We start from the raw sequence: 17,378 nt of genomic DNA on the forward strand, positions 1-17,378 counted from the left end.
TTAAATCTAAACATATTCATCATGTATACAGAGTAGTAACTAGTGATAAATCTAAACATATACATCATGTATACAGAGGAGTAACTAGGGATAAATCTAACCATATACATCATGTATACAGAATAGTAACTAGTAATAAATCTAAACATATTCATCATGTATACAGAGTAGTAACTAGTGATAAATCTAACCATATACATCATGTATACAGAATAGTTACTAGTAATAAATCTAAACACATACATCATGTATACAGAATAGTAACTAGTAATAAATCTAAACATATNTAGTGATAAATCTAACCATATACATCATGTATACAGAATAGTAACTAGTAATAAATCTAACCATATACATCATGTATACAGAATAGTAACTAGTAATTAATATAAACATATAGATCATGTATACAGAAAAGTAACTAGTAATAGATCTAAACACATACATCATGTATACAGAATAGTAACTAGTAATAAATCTAAACATATACATCATGTATACAGAATAGTAACTAGTAATAAATCTAAACATATACATCATGTATACAGAATAGTAACTAGTAAGAAATATAAACATATACATATATATCTTTAGGACTAAGCTCAGTACTACATGATCAAGGTACACTGACGTTTCTGTGCAATGTGATATGTCTTTACTACATACAAATATAAACTAATTTCCGTATCTCCTTACACTAACTCATATATGAAGCCTTTAGAAGATTCATCAATCGAAAGGAAGAAGCGGTTTCCGTTGAAAGCGATCGACTCCACTTCTCTGACACCTGACAGTATATTCTGACATTGTTTCATGTCCTTGGAGATCTGGACGACGTTTCCGGACCCTTTCCCACAAACGTACAAGTTCCCCTCCCTGTCAAAGTCAAGTCCGCGGGGACCGGCCATAGTATCCGACTTGATGGTTTGACAGACACGGGTATCAAGAGACATACAGCGGATCCCGTTTTGGCCAATTTTACTATTCATATCGGATATGAAAACATCTTTCCCACGTGACGTCATCCTGGCCTGTCTCCCCTCCATGGTTAAGAGTTGTTCAGTGCGACCATCTTCTGTTATTCTAAGTATGTTGCATGGTTGTTCGTCTGGACAAGTCACGATCATGTTCCCATCAGTAACGGCAATTCCATATGGTATTACTTGTAGATCTATCTGTCGAAGACGAGTGAGTTTCTCGTTTTTAATTTGCAACAGATGAATATTAAATGTTGGTCTTAAGATCGTTACTGCGATTTTCTTATTCAGAAGGCAACAACATAATGGGACAGCCTTCAGAGTCATTGTGTCGACACGTACACCTTTACCGTTGTGCAGAAACAGGCGCTGGTTTCTGTGATCTACTAAAAACAAGTGCCCGCTGTCAAGGAAGATTGCACCAGTGATCCTGGAGCCTGTAGCGAATATCTGGAACGTCGACATCAACTTGGCGGTCCGACCGTACAGAGGTAGACAGAGGTTCAACGTTGGCATCGGGTGGTGTTCTTTTGTTGAAGCTATATATCTTGTCGGTGACTTCATCGTACATTGAAGCGATTTTAGACTCGGAGTTATATTGAGTGAGAGACGTTCTGTGAACCAAGATGTCAGGATGTGATTGGAAAGCTGTTTGCACGTACGTATTTCCGCCTGTGCTCTCAGCATATTTGCGACTAGATGGACCTCGTTCCCCTCGGACAACACCGCCTTGATGGCTGCATTCGTGTTTGTCATACTTTTGCCCAATCTTTCAAACTCGTCGACTTTATCTTGATTTTTTACAATGTTTGCCTTCGTTTTCTTGCTGAGATTAGTTTCTGCCTTCTGTTTGATGTCTAGGAACAGTTTCAGCATATCATCCAGTTCCTGTTTCACAGCAGCTTCGTTGTCTTTCATCATTTCCGTGTGAACTTTGAAAGCCTCCTCAAGTGACGTCATGTCCTGACTGCCACGCGCCAGATCCGACAGCGTCTCCGTCACCTGGTCCTTTTCTCTGATCTCGGTTGCGTACTCCACCACGGGGACCACCTTCAGACATTGTCGGTGATCCGCGATCACACACTTGTAGCATTCGATCACTGCATGATCTAAACAAACGTACTCCATTTTATCGCCATGTCGTTCACACAAAACTTCCTCCGATATTTTGTGCTTCGTCTCGTGTTGCCCGCCGGCCGAGCTGACGACATGATGATCAGTAAACATGATATCATGGAGGGATGATTTACAGAGCGTACACATAAAGAAGGAACATTGTTTACAGTATAATGTACCGTCGACATTTTTTTCCTGCCTCTGGCATGGGCTGCATTTACAGGTATCTTCAATCGCTTTGTTACGTTTTTCCAAAATTGCCAGAACAAATGTATTGGTGGGGAATTGCCTAGCCCATTGCTTGCTGTCCACAGAAGTAGTAGGCGGCAACACCAGGGTTCTACACACAGGGCAGGGAAGAGAGGGTGGGGAGGCGTGAGTATCGTCTGCCACAGCAGGTGTTGTTACCTTAGCGATGTAGGTCTCCAGACACTCCAGGCAAAACGTATGGCGACAGGGCAGTGATCTGGGCTTCCTCAGGGTCTCCAGACACACGGGACACTCCGTTATCGAGGACAGGGAGAGCGAAGCCTGGTGAGGTGAATCGTCTTTTTCTGGGATTGCTTGCGCCATCCTTTATTTTCTGAAAATAAAATGGAAATGTTCGTGTATTTTATCATTGAGGTATACAATAAGGATAAGGAGTGTTCATCACAAGCACGACATTGTGTTGTGTACCATCGTAATACCAAACGGTACAAAGGAGGCACTTCAGTATTCATACCAGTAACGTAAATGTAAGAAAGTGATGAGGACACATATAGGCTTACTAGATAGTCTCAACTATGACACGGTGAATGTCACTGTTTTACTCCAATATTTCAGAAAGAATTTGAGTATAGGCCAAATAACTTTGTTATAGTTATAGCAGAATGGAGATGTCCCTTACTGATGATACAGGAGTGGAGTACCCGCATAGGGATGGCACAATGGCCAAATATATGTGTTTCTTTGGCAAGCATCACAAATAATGTTCTTATTGGGGGAAGGGATGCATAACGGGGTAATCAGTAATCAAAAGGGACACAGCCTTCTCTTATACAAAATAGTATAGTCCAGTGATTATAAATAATTGATTCAGCAAAACCTTTTTTAGTAATACCCAAACTTTTAAATGACCTTTCTCTGTCCCTTAGCTCTCCTGAAACAAATTTCTACTTTCTTGTTGTAGCAATATTAAATGTCCAATTTGATCATCACCCAACAAACACTTTGGTAGGAATAGAGTTCCAAGATATAAAGCTTAACATATTTTTATTATCCTGGTCACCTCTCAAAGTTGACCTTTGACCTTCACATATTCCATTATAAAAGATGAACATTGTTGGTCAACTCACATGCTGCTCTATACCTAACTAATTTAAACATGTTTTTTGAAGTTTACACCAGATTTGCCCCGCGACCTTTCATTAATCGCAGGTTATTTATCTATAATTTTGATTACTCTACATCCAGCTACCTACAGGTGCAATACCATGACCCCTGATCTTTGTCAAATTAAGAGTTTAATATTATGTAACTGTGACTCGAAGGAAAGTCAAAGATTTAACCCTTCATGACATTGAAGGAAGATCATAGTCATTTATTTGAACAGGTTCGATTGTCCTCCATTCCAGCTACCTACTGGAACTTGAAACTTGACCTCTGTGACCTTGAATGATGGTCGGTGTATTTTATTTAACAACTTTGCTTATCCTCCGTCCCTGCTACCTACTGGTCAAATATCATAACCCTATGACCTCTGATAGCTGGTCATTCCAGATACAATATATCTATTGGTCACATAGTATAACCCTAAGCCTTTAATAAGTCACTTTAAATTATCTATTCAATGAATGTTAAGGTCATTCACTTGAACAACTTTCACAACCCTCGATCCACGACCCCTTGGTATGTAATGTCAATTGTAAATGGACAACAAATTACGGCGAAAGGCAATAAGTCACTTCGGCCGAGGGAACTAAAAAACGAAGTAGGCCTATCTTTTCAGTGTTCAACACTTAACATATTTTGCTGAAATTACTTTAACGTTAACAGAAGATTTTACTATAAATTGAATGTGAAGAATTTGCCCACATTTAATATCATTTCATTTACCTTTTCCTGTAAAATCATTGTCAATAATATAACACCAGTCAACAGATCATTGTTTACACACCACGCGTTACTCTGTGAATTACAAGGGGACGTGAGGGGACTGGCGAGGGGTCGGGGTATGTTACAAAGGCATTTCCCCACATATAGTATTCAATATGATTAGAATAATGTTCTATGACCACTACGTACATAGTGTACAGGTGTAGTCTACAGGTGTTGCATATGTTTTAATTAGATCGGACTGGATACATGTAAGGTTATATGTACGTATACGTACATGGTCAGGTCTACGAGTAATGGTAAACGATGGTTAACACACAACTTACCATGTCATCACATACAATCCGTCTCGCCACAAACTGTACAACTTTTCGAGGAACGTGTACTTTCGGTTTCGAAACCAACGTCATGTTAAGCCAGGGCCCATTTCACGTATCCGGTTCAACCATTTTGTCTGTTTTTTAAGTGTAAAATTTTAGGGTATAAATCATGCAGGCCTTGCAAGTCGCTGTCGAGCCTCGCCTGAAAGCGGCATCAGATTACTAGGTCCGACCATATTTCATAAACGAACAACTCTGGTCTAACCGATCCAACCGTTTAGATTGCAATAAACAAAAGTGACCAGGTTTTAGCCAGGTAATGTAAATGAGCCCCAGATCAAGGTTCGATAGTATTTTTCACAATAACAAGAATTTTATATATCGGACCATAGTTTGAGCTCCTGTAGATTCCCAACGGCGTGTAAAAAGTTCTACTGTGTTTATCTCGTTCCAAAATGGAATGGTGTTAGGTTTGAAATGTTGGAACAAGTATCTGCCTCAATACTAGCCAGAGTTTCCTCTGGCCTTGATACCACATTAGACACTTTGACAGAGAGAACACCAGATATATCTGTCAAAATGTCAAAGTCTGGTGTCAGAGCCAGAGGAACCTCAATACATTATATGTTTTTAGTTTCTCTTCCCTTTTTCGAAGTTTTAACTGACCCAGTGTCGTAGTTTTTTTTACCGCATTTACTTGAATCTTTTCTGTCTCTGTTCCTTTTTAAAAAATCTTTTAAGAGCTTCAGGCGACAAGTACTAGTGGTTTATGACTAACGCAGTTTTCAGACTTTCATATTATTTAAATATTCACCAGGTTTTTCATTTAAACATACATGTATGCATATTGTTGGACATCAGAGTCATTTTGCCGCATTTTGAATGCGTTTTTAACACCAAGCGAACTGAAATTGTTCCGCAGCAGACCCTCTACGCGCCATACCTCTTTATATTGTGGTGTAAGGAACCAAAACTCTAGGTAGAGATTGCTACTCGTTACAACTCGGCAGATTCCATACCTACATCAAAAGGGTACCGGAATCAGCCGAGGTTAGCCGAATGAGAGATTGATAACCTTTAAATCTCTTATTAATGCTAAAGAAGAAGCAGCTTCAGTTATTTTCTTTGCAGCACGTAATGACAGGTCTCCGGTGATTTTTTTTATGTCAAATGCCCTGGTTATAAGAAGTGTGACACATATAGGATAACGGGAATTTCTTTTGTTTGTGGTAGAGCGTCCGACTAGGAAGTATGGGATCGCGGGTTTGATCCCCGGTGGAAGCCCACTATTCTCTTTCCTGTTACAAATGGTGTTCGTGGCCCTCCCTGTGGTGTAGGCATAGGATCAAGGTCAAGATAGCAGAGGTCGTGGGTGTTCTCACCATCAAAATCAGTCGCAGCAAGGTCGATGGTAATGTTCAAAACTTCTTACCTGCGATTCGAACAGGTAAGAGGTCGCAGACAGGTCCTACATGGTCGTACACTACTAGTTCACCTGTTGTGCATGATCGCGGGTCAAGTAGTCAAACGATTGGTTGTGCTACTGGTCCTGCCACCTTGTGATTGGTCGTGCCACCTGTCATACTATCCCATGATCAGTAGTGCGACCAGTCTCGACTGGTTGCACGACCCTACGATTGGTGGTACCACCAGTCTTTAGCTTGCAGACGAGTTTATTTGGAGTGACTTCTGGTGTTCAATTCACTTTCCACTACGAGACCCAAAAAGCGCTATGATGAGTACATAATTTGTGCCGGGCATATCACTTGTGTTGGTTTTTTTGATGGAGCAACAACGACAGCTGGCTGCTGTAGTTCTGCACGACCAGTTACGATTAGCTACTATCTGTCGCGCGAGTGGTCGAAGGGGGCTACGATTGATCGTACGATCAGTCGCTCATCGCCACGACTAATCGCACGATTACTTACAATTGGTATTGAAATCGATCCTGTCCAATCGTTGGTAACTGCACGACAACTCGTACGATGACCTATCGACAATCTTAAGAGCAATAGCAGTATGCGATCGCCAATTTAGATTTTAGCAAACAAAGCCGATTGGTCGTACCTCCGCCAAATTACCACCAGTCGCACGATTATGAAATCGTACGATCTGGTGTGACTGAAGCGTTTGACTAGGAACACGACGACATGATACATATTGTTACAGATATATTTGTACCTATTTGTACTAAATACCTCGGGAAGTTTGGGTTCGCGGGTTCGATTCCTGATTGAAGAACATTACTCTCTTTTCCATAAACATTATCGAAGATGTTACTTTCTTCATTTTTCTTTGTTATTATTCATTTAATACATGAACTTCAAACAATTGCTTCATCTGTCTACTGCATGTATAATGTTACCTACAGAAAACACACTCAGTTTATTGAACGTTATTTTTAAGTGTTATCTTATTCATCATCTCATCAGCATCTTCCTGGACAGGAGCTGATCATGACCCTAGGGGGTGTGCTGCTCCATGGTGTACATGCTATTTTATTAAATATGGATTATTTCTTTATGAAATAACTGCATCCCTTCTAAACACTTAAAACTGTCTCAGAATATACGTCACTATAAGTTGTCCTGACGCTGAGAAGGCCGTGAAAAAATAATAGATCCGGATATATGTCCGGTCCGGCTTTTGTACAAAACTTAGTATGTCATAACTAACTTCCTGTTGTTGGTTGTGGAAGAAGTTCCGGTACAGGTATGCTTATTTTGTTCAACCTTTTTTGTTCGCGTCTTATTATGATGGTAGTTCATTATATAATTGCACTGGGTCTCTAAACACTTGTTATATAAATGTTAGGACCGATATGGCAAGTTTATTATAAGTAGCGCCTTAAATGAACTGATAATCACCTGAGGCTGATCAGAACCGGCATAAATTATTAATTGGTGTAACATTTCACTCCGATTTTTCACAAAACAAAGTTGATAATAATAAAAGATTATTTAAGTGCCATTCGTTTGTAGTAACACTAACTTTACGTCTGTTCTGTCTGATCATATATATACACAGCGTCAACAACATGGAACGTGATTCACGAGATGGGGCAAGTCCTCGGACCCTGCCTGAACCACAGAGGGTGGAGGTGAGAATGTACAGTACGACATTGTAACAGTAAGATACAGCAGCCAGGGCTCACACCTTTAAAATAAAATACTGTTTCGTGAATATAGATGTACCATATAATAGGCAAGAGTGTCCTCTGGCCCTGAAACCAGATTTGGACATTTTGACAGATACAATGTAACATTAGATGTCTGCTGTGGGGCACAAATGTCAAAATGTCTTAGTCCGGTTTCAGGGAAAAACTCCGGATAACTTTATAAGTGCACTGCTAAAAACAAGGTCTGCAGAATTTATGAGAAAATGCGCAATGCAGCGAGCTTAATTGGTAGAGCGTCTAGAGTTCAGAGTGTCCCAGATTTTAACCTTGGTCTGGCTGCACATTTCTCAATCTCCTGTAATAGTGGTGCCTGTGATCATGCATTGGGTGTATGCTTGGCGAGGGGATACTTGAACTTAGGTTGTAAATAATGGTGTCTTCGTGGGCAAAGACTTTAAAAAATGGGAGGAATGTAGCAAAACTGGGTTGATTGTCGGCAATTATTGTAGCTCAGTTTTAGAGCGTCTGTCTAGATATGTAGGGTTCCAGGTTTGGACCCTGGTCTGGTGTACATTTTCCATCTCCTGTTACATTATCTATAAGTCATAATAGAAAGTGTTTATTTGTTGTAAATCTTAACAGAAGGGTTTTGGGTTTTAAGAAGGTACTGCCAGTAAGACAAACAACCAAAGATGTGAAGGAACTGTTAGTTGTATATTTGTACTAGGGGGATGGTTCTCCTCTACCAAGCAGTTTGGATGAAAGCAGGAGGAACCCACAACGCGGGCAGTCAAAGCCTTTCTCTATCAACTTTGAGGTTGACATCATCCAAATAATGCTGTTCATTGCTGCCCTTGCCACTCGATTCTGGCTCCTAGGCTTACCCAGGGCAGTTGTGTAAGTATATATGTGTTAGTGTGTAGGTGTATATGTATAAGTGTAAGTATACTTGTGTAGGTGTATATGTGTATTTATGTGTAGGTGTATAGGTATAGATGTATATGTGATTATGTGTAAGTGTATATATGTGTAGATGTTTATGTGTAAGTGTATAGGTGTAGGTGTATATTTGTAGGTATACATGTGTATAGGTGTAGATGTTTATGTGTAGGTGTAGGTGTATATATGTGTAGGTGTATATGTGTATGTGTAGATGTATATTTGTAGGTGTAGGTGTGTATATGTGTAGGTGTATATGTGAAGGTGTATATTTGTAAGTGTACATGTGTATGTGTAGGTGTATATGTGTAGGTGTAAATGTGTAGGTGTATATGTGTATGTGTAGATGTATATGTGTAGATGTATATTTGTAGGTGTAGGTGTGTATATGTGTAGGTGTATATGTGAAGGTGTATATGTGTATGTGTAGATGTATATGTGTAGGTGTATATATGTGTAAATGTATATGTGTAGATGTATATGTGTAGGTGTATATATGTGTAGATGTGTATGTGTAGGTATATATGTGTAAGTGTATATATGTGTAAGTGTATATATGTGTAGGTATATATGTGTAAGTGTATATATGTGTAAGTGTATATATGTGTAGGTGTATATGGGGAAAAGAATATGTAGCTGTATAGGTATAGATGTATATGTGATTATGTGTAAGTGTATATATGTGTAGATTTATATGTGTAGATGTAGGTGTATATGAGTAAATGAAGGTGTAGATGTACATGTGTAGGTGTATAGGTGTAGGTATATATGTAGGTGTAGATGTACATGTGTAGGTGTATATGTGTAAATGTAGGTGTAGATGCACATGTGTAAAGGTGTATTATGTGTAGGTGTATATGTGTAGATGTTAATGTGTAGATGTATATGTGTATAGGTGTATATGTATATGTGTATACAGTAGGTGTATATGTGTAGACATAGGTGTGGGTGTTGAAGGGGATGACATGTGCATTTACAGATTACCAGTTGAAAGATAATGTTACCAATTGTAAGCTTACTTGTGTGGAAGGAGCTTATAGATAATCCTATCTAGGCCTGTTGTGTAGTTGTGCAAGTATGTGTATTTGGGAGGGTACGATAAACCCTACCCTGTTGTTTTTTTGTAAGTGTATACAAGTATATAATCTTACCCTTGGTTGTTGTGAGGAGCAAGTTATATACATTTATATGTGACCTTGGATTTTACATAGGTGTCAGGAATTTTGTATAAGTGTTGGGAGAAGGAGGTTTGTACCTTACCCAGGGTTGTTGTGTAGGTGAGTAGATGTGGAGTGGTATGTACCTTACCCAGGGTTGTTGTGTAATTGTAATAGTGAGTAGATGTGGAGTAGTATGTACCTTACCCAGGGTTGTTGTGTAGGTGAGTAGATGTGAAGTGGTATGTACCTTACCCAGGGTTGTTGTGTAGGTGAGTAGATGTGGAGTGGTATGTACCTTACCCAGGGTTGTTGTGTAATTGTAATAGTGAGTAGATGTGGAGTAGTATGTACCTTACCCAGGGTTGTTGTGTAGGTGAGTAGATGTGGAGTGGTATGTACCTTACCCAGGGTTGTTGTGTAAATGTAATAGTGAGTAGATGTGGAGTAGTATGTACCTTACCCAGGGTTGTTGTGTAATTGTAATAGTGACTAGATGTGGAGTGGTATGAACCTTACCCAGGGTTGTTGTGTAATTGTAATAGTGACTAGAGGTGGAGTAGTATGTACCTTACCCAGGGTTGTTGTGTAATTGTAATAGTGAGTAGATGTGGAGTGGTATGTACCTTACCCAGGGTTGTTGTGTAATTGTAATAGTGACTAGATGTGGAGTAGTATGTACCTTACCCAGGGTTATTGTGTAGGTGAGTAGATGTGGAGTGGTAGGTACCTTACCCAGGGTTGTTGTGTAGGTGAGTAGATGTGGAGTGGTATGTACCTTACCCAGGGTTGTTGTGTAGGTGAGTGGATGTGGAGTGGTATGTACCTTACCCAGGGTTGTTGTGTAGGTGAGTGGATGTGGAGTGGTATGTACCTTACCTAGGGTTGTTGTGTAGGTGAGTGGATGTGGGGTGGAATGTACCTTACCCAGGGTTGTTGTGTAGTTGAGTGGATGTGGAGTGGTATGTACCTTACCCAGGGTTGTTGTGTAGGAGAGTGGATGTGGAGTGGTATGTACCTTAACTAGGGTTGTTGTGTAGGTGAGTGGATGTGGAGTGGGATGTACCTTACCCAGGTTTGTTGTGTAGGTGAGTAGATGTGGAGGGGTATGTACCCAGGGTTGTTGTGTAGGTGACTAGATGTGGAGTGGTATGAACCTTACCCAGGGTTGTTGTGTAGTTGAGTGGATGTGGAGTGGTATGTACCTTAACTAGGGTTGTTGTGTAGGTGAGTGGATGTGGAGTGGTATGTACCTTAACTAGGGTTGTTGTGTAGGTGAGTAGATGTGGAGTGGTATGTACCTTACCCAGGGTTGTTGTGTAATTGTAAGAACGCGTTCCACAAAAAGTCTGATTCTCTTACTAAAGCCTTGTCAACAGCGTACTGGATGGCAAAGGAAACGTGGCGTCAGTGAAGTTTAGTTCTATGTTGGACTTTATGGACTACCAGTGTGTTGATGTCACTAGCAAGTAAGATTTCATTAGGATAAGTGAAATCGGTCCAAGCTTGCTTTTTTTTTTCTTCCAATTTTCCCGGGCCAGTGTTTTTCCTGCCTATACATTTGGGGCCGTTATATCGACCCCATTCCCAATCAATATTGGACAGGATGGCTCAACTATGGCAATTGGTTCACCAACATCATGCAGAGACATTCCCAAATCTACTGAAGCTGGTCCAGATTGCAATTCTGATGCCGTACCAAACAGCAGACTGTGAGAGGGGGTTCAGTAACCAAAACAATACAAAAACATCTTCTAGAAACCGCCTGGAAGGGAAAACACTCAACAGATTAATGCTCATCAATATTGAAGGACCACCATTGAGAGAGTTTGACTTTGGTCGTGCACTGTCCGTTTGGAAATCAAAGAAAAACAGATGTGTTTTCAAACATTGACTTGAAGACCGTTATTTGGCCTTTGCAATACTTATCTGTCTGTGTCTGTTTCTTTATTCTAGTCACAAAATCAACTGACATTTCATGAATAAAAATCATGAGATTAAGATTGAGATAACACTCAAGTTTTATTGATCACAGGATTAGCCGACATACTGTGTTTCTATGATTGAGATAATACTCAAGTTCTGTTTATTAAAACAAACCAGATTTAATACAAACATTTGGGTTTCTTTTTTAAAACTAAAACACTATCCTTAAAAAATATAAAATCATAAAATTCAGATAAAAACATGACTTTTTATGGAAATATATTTCTTGTAGAACCAACATGAAATAATAGCCCAAATGTCACCAGAGAGCACCTAGATTTCAAAAAGATTTTTGGGGGAGGACCCCCAAAACCCCCCCTACATATCAGGTGGGGGCAACCCTGCTCCCGCTCCTACCCCCCACCCGTCGCTTCGCTCCTCAGGTGGCTGCCTTTGGCAGCCACAGAGTGGCCCCCCAATTGTCAGAAAGGAGGGGGGGCATGTACACAAATGTCAAATCCTGAATGCAACTCTGGGTGAGTAAATGTGGAGTGTTAAGTGTAGGGGAGTGGATGTGTAGTGGTATGTACTTTACCCAGGGTTGTTGTGTAATTGTATAGATGAGTAGATGTGGAGTGGTTTGTGTAGGTGAGTAGATGTGGAGTGGTATGTACCTTACCCAGGGGTGTTGTGTAGGTGAGTGGATGTGGGGTGGTATGTACCTTTCCCAGGGTTGTTGTGTAGGTGAGTGGATGTGGATTTGTATGTACCTTACCCAGGGTTGTTGTGAAGGTAAGATGATGTGGAGGGGTATGAACCTTACCCAGGGTTGTTGTGTAATTGTATAGATGAGTAGATGTGGAGTGGTTTGTGTAGGTGATTAGATGTGGAGTGGTATGTACCTTACCTAGGGTTGTTGTGTAGGTGAGTAGATGTGGATTGGTATGTACCTTACCCAGGGTTGTTTACCCAGGGTTGTTGTGTAGGTGAGTGGGTGTGGAGTGGTATGTACCTTACCCAGGGGTGTTGTGTAGGTGAGTGGATGTGGGGTGGTATGTGCCTTACCCAGGGTTGTTGTGTAAGTGTAGGTGAGTAGATGTGGAGTGGTATGTTCCTTACCTAGGGTTGTTGTGTAGGTGAGTAGATGTAGAGTGGTATGTACCTTACCCAGGGTTGTTTACCCAGGGTTGTTGTGTAGGTGAGAGGATGTGGATTTGTATGTACCTTACCCAGGGGTGTTGTGTAGGTGAGTGGATGTGGATTTGTAGGTACCTTACCCAGGGTTGTTGTGTAAGTGTAGGTGAGTAGATGTGGAGTGGTAGGGACATTACCCAAGGTTGTTGTGTAAGTGTAGGTGAGTAGATGTGGAGTGGTATGTGCCTTACCCAGGGTTGTTGTGTAGGTGAGAGGATGTGGATTTGTATGTACCTTACCCAGGGGTGTTGTGTAGGTGAGTGGATGTGGAGGGGTATGTACCTTACCCAGGGTTGTTGTGAAGGTAAGATGATGTGGAGGGGTATGAACCTTACCCAGGGTTGTTGTGTAATTGTAATAGTGACTAGATGTGGAGTAGTATGTACCTTACCTAGGGTTGTTGTGTAGGTGAGTAGATGTGGATTGGTATGTACCTTACCCAGGGTTGTTTACCCAGGGTTGTTGTGTAGGTGAGGGGATGTGGATTTGTATGTACCTTACCCAGGGGTGTTGTGTAGGTGAGTGGATGTGGGGTGGTATGTACCTTACCCAGGGTTTTTGTGTAGGTGAGTGGATGTGGAGTGGGATGTACCTTACCTAGGGTTGTTGTGTAGGTGAGTGGATGTGGATTTGTAGGTACCTTACCCAGGGTTGTTGTGTAAGTGTAGGTGAGTAGATGTGGAGTGGTAGGGACATTACCCAAGGTTGTTGTGTAAGTGTAGGTGAGTAGATGTGGAGTGGTATGTACCTTCCCCAGGGTTGTTGTGTAGGTGAGTAGATGTAGAGTGGTATGTACCTTACCCAGGGTTGTTGTGTAATTGTATAGATGAGTAGATGTGGAGTGGTATGTACCTTACCTAGGGTTGTTGTGTAGGTGAGTAGATGTGGGGTGGTATGTACCTTACCCAGGGTTTTTGTGTAGGTGAGTGGATGTGGAGTGGGATGTACCTTACCTAGGGTTGTTGTGTAGGTGAGTAGATGTGGGGTGGTATGTACCTTACCCAGGGTTGTTGTGTAGGTGAGTGGATGTGGATTTGTATGTACCTTACCCAGGGTTGTTGTGTAGGTGAGTAGATGTGGGGTGGTATGTACCTTACCCAGGGTTGTTGTGTAAGTGTAGTTGAGTGGATGTGGAGTGGTATGTACCCAGGGTTGTTGTGTAGGTGAGTGGATGTGTAGTGGTATGTACCTTACCCAAGGTTGTTGTTTAAGTGAGTGGATGTGGAGTGGTATGTACCTTACCCAAGGTTGTTGTGTAAGTGTAGGTGAGTAGATGTGGAGTGGTATGTACCTTACCTAGGGTTGTTGTGTAGGTGAGTAGATGTGGAGTGGTAGGTACATTAACCAGGGTTGTTGTGTAAGTGTAGGTGAGTAGATGGGGAGTGGTATGTACCTTACCCAGGGTTGTTGTGTAAGTGTAGGGGAGTAGATGTGGAGTGGTAGGTACATTACCCAAGGTTGTTGTGGAAGTGTAGATGAGGAGATGTGGAGTGGTATGTACCTTACCCAGGGTTGTTGTGTAGGCGAGTGGATGTGGAGTGGTATGTACCTTACCCAGGGTTGTTGTGTAGGCGAGTGGATGTGGAGTGGTATGTACCTTACCCAGGGTTGTTGTGTAATTGTAATAGTGAGTAGATGTGGAGTGGTATATACCTTACCCAGGGAAATTGTGTATGTGAGTAGATGTGGAGTGGTATGTACCTTTCCTAGGGTTGTTGTGTAGGTGAGTAGATGTGGAGTGGTAGGTACATTAACCAGGGTTGTTGTGTAAGTGTAGGTGAGTAGATGTGGGGTGGTATGTACCTTACCCAGGGTTGTTGTGTAATTGTAATAGTGAGTAGATGTGGAGTGGTATGTACCTTACCCAGGGTTGTTGTGTAATTGTAATAGTGAGTAGATGTGGAGTGGTATATACCTTACCCAGGGAAATTGTGTATGTGAGTAGATGTGGAGTGGTATGTACCTTACCTAGGGTTGTTGTGTAGGTGAGTAGATGTGGAGTGGTATGTTCCTTACCCAGGGTTGTTGTGTAAGTGTAGGTGAGTAGATGGGGAGTGGTATGTACCTTACCCAGGGTTGTTGTGTAGGTGAGTAGATGTGTAGTGGTAGGTACATTACCCAAGGTTGTTGTGTAAGTGTAATAGTGAGTAGATGTGGAGTGGTATGTACCTTACCTAGGGTTGTTGTGTAGGTGAGTAGATGTGGAGTGGTATGTTCCTTACCCAGGGTTGTTGTGTAAGTGTAGGTGAGGAGATGTGGAGTGGGATGTACCTTACCCAGGGTTGTTGTGTAGGTGAGTGGACGTGGAGTGGTATGTACCTTACCCAGGGTTGTTGTGTAGGTGAGTGGATGTGGATTTGTAGGTACCTTACCCAGGGTTGTTGTGTAGGTGAGTAGATGTGTAGTGGTATGTACCTTACCCAGGGTTGTTGTGTAAGTGTATAGGTGAGTAGATGTGGAGTGGTATGTACCTTACCCAGGGTTGTTGTGTAAGTGTAGTTGAGTGGATGTGGAGTGGTATGTACCCAGGGTTGTTGTGTAGGTGAGTGGATGTGTAGTGGTATGTACCTTACCCAAGGTTGTTGTTTAAGTGAGTGGATGTGGAGTGGTATGTACCTTACCCAGGGTTGTTGTGTAATTGTAATAGTGAGTAGATGTGGAGTGGTATATACCTTACCCAGGGTAATTGTGTATGTGAGTAGATGTGGAGTGGTATGTACCTTACCCAGGGTTGTTGTGTAGGTGAGTAGATGTGTAGTGGTATGTACCTTACCCAGGGTTGTTGTGTAAGCGAAGGTGAGTGGATGTGGAGTGGTATGTACCTTACCCAGGGTTGTTGTGTAGGTGAGTAGATGTGGAGTGGTAGGTACATTACCCAGGGTTGTTGTATAGGTGAGTAGATGTGGAGTGGTATGTACCTTACCAAGGGTTGTTGTGTAGGTGAGTGGATGTGGAGTGATATGTACCTTACCCAGGGTTGTTGTGTAGGTGAGTAGATGTGAAGTGGTAGGTACCTTACCCTGGTTTAGTAGTATAGTGTGTTTTGTTTATTAAACATGTAAATAAACTTTTTAATTCTTACGTTAAGGTTTGATGAACTACACTTTGCCAAGTTTGCCTCCCTGTACATGAAGAAGATATTTTTCTTTGATGTTCACCCACCACTGGGGAAGATGTTGCTGGCTCTGGTCGGTAAGTCTGGTATTTGTGCACTACCAGGTATGTGCTGTTTTGTTTTACACATACCATCAATGGTACACCCTTGATTAGTTCCTTCAACTGACCATGTGGTCGTAGGTATTTTCTTTATTACGTTGGCTCAGTTTTCCAATTGAAATAAGTCATGGATAAGTATGCAGTGCTTTTTCTACCTATATTTTACAAAAACCTGTTTCTGCATAAATTGGGGGAAATATATCTGTATTTTTATTGAGATTGGGGAAATGAGGCTCCTTTTTTTGCTATGTATAACAGTCTCTAATCGGCGGTAAAACTAGGCTAAAATTACTGATATGAACTGTAGTCACAATGGTTTTATATTAAGATTGTAATTGTGTTTTTAACCATAACTTTTAAACTCCTAACATTTCGATGTTGTGTTTTATGTTTCCTTAAGGTGGGTTCTGTGGGTTTGAAGGTGAAGCCCACTTCGCTAGGATTGGAGAAGGTAAGATGTTCTACACTTTTTAAGTGTTCACTTTGAGCAAATGGCTGAATGTTTTATTTCCATTTGAGTTTTGTAAATATAGATTGTGTTTCATAGTTGAGTATTAAAATAATCTTCATAGAATGTGTATAATTTAGAATCCTATATGTCTCAAACTTTCAACAATAACAACACAGCTTCAATGTATCAATTAAATGTTTATTTATGTTTAAAATGCTATCATTTGAAAGTCTTTGAAGTATCATGTAAAACTTTTCTAAAATACCGATCATCTATTTAGACCTAGTAATCCTGGCTACTTTTTGTTGTAAGGTTACCAAAATCAGTTGAAAAATTGTTTTTGTAAAGTTTTACACATGTGTGTATGTTATATTACTGTCATGTGTATGTAACATGTATATATGATATATCCTTGTATATATTATACAGAGTACCCTGTGACATTCCCTGTGTATGTTATACAGAGTACCCTGTGACGTTCCCTGTATATGTTATACAGAGTACCCTGTGACGTTCCCTGTATATGTTATACAGAGTACCCTGTGACGTTCCCTGTGTATGTTATACAGAGTACTCTGTGACGTTCCCTGTATATGTTATACAGAGTACCCTGTGACGTTCCCTGTATATATTATACAGAGTACCCTGTGACGTTCCCTGTATATGTTATACAGAGTACCCTGTGACGTTCCCTGTATATGTTATACAGAGTACTCTGTGACGTTCCTTGTATATGTTATACAGAGTACTCTGTGACGTTCCTTGTATATATTATACAGAGTACCCTGTGGCGTTCCCTGTGTATGTTATACAGAGTACCCTGTGACGTTCCCTGTGTATGTTATACAGAGTACCCTGTGACGTTCC

The 17,378-nt window shown here is 40.9% G+C and overlaps 2 protein-coding genes across 2 annotated transcripts in view; one reads left to right on the top strand and one right to left on the bottom strand.

Annotated features, from left to right (window-relative positions):
* Positions 1 to 572: 572 nt before the first annotated feature.
* Positions 573 to 4,820, bottom strand: LOC110453498 (E3 ubiquitin-protein ligase TRIM56-like). The gene is made up of 2 exons (XM_021502457.1): positions 4,517 to 4,820; positions 573 to 2,676 (listed from the first exon to the last, which is right to left on the bottom strand). Exon 2 carries the CDS (start codon positions 2,664 to 2,666, stop codon positions 693 to 695), a length of 1,974 nt encoding a protein of 657 aa, XP_021358132.1. The 5' UTR covers positions 2,667 to 2,676; positions 4,517 to 4,820; the 3' UTR covers positions 573 to 692.
* Positions 4,821 to 7,187: 2,367 nt separating this feature from the next.
* The window catches only part of LOC110453496 (protein O-mannosyl-transferase 1-like), a 40,182-nt gene continuing 29,991 nt past the window's right edge, over positions 7,188 to 17,378 (top strand). The window contains exons 1-6 of the mRNA XM_021502455.1: positions 7,188 to 7,222; positions 7,538 to 7,610; positions 8,356 to 8,525; positions 15,933 to 16,036; positions 16,461 to 16,511; positions 16,941 to 16,962. Coding sequence (XP_021358130.1) covers positions 7,548 to 7,610; positions 8,356 to 8,525; positions 15,933 to 16,036; positions 16,461 to 16,511; positions 16,941 to 16,962 — 410 coding nt within the window. The 5' untranslated portion in view covers positions 7,188 to 7,222; positions 7,538 to 7,547. The remainder of the gene's footprint in view (positions 7,223 to 7,537; positions 7,611 to 8,355; positions 8,526 to 15,932; positions 16,037 to 16,460; positions 16,512 to 16,940; positions 16,963 to 17,378) is intronic.

Source organism: Mizuhopecten yessoensis, unplaced genomic scaffold (assembly GCF_002113885.1).
Source record: "Mizuhopecten yessoensis strain PY_sf001 unplaced genomic scaffold, ASM211388v2 scaffold7357, whole genome shotgun sequence".
NCBI lineage: Eukaryota > Metazoa > Mollusca > Bivalvia > Pectinida > Pectinidae > Mizuhopecten > Mizuhopecten yessoensis.

What these genes read in the sequence shown, in the direction of transcription:
- LOC110453498 (XM_021502457.1), bottom strand. Translation starts at nt 2,666, where the DNA reads ATGGCGCAAGCAATCCCAGAAAAAGACGATTCACCTCACCAGGCTTCG.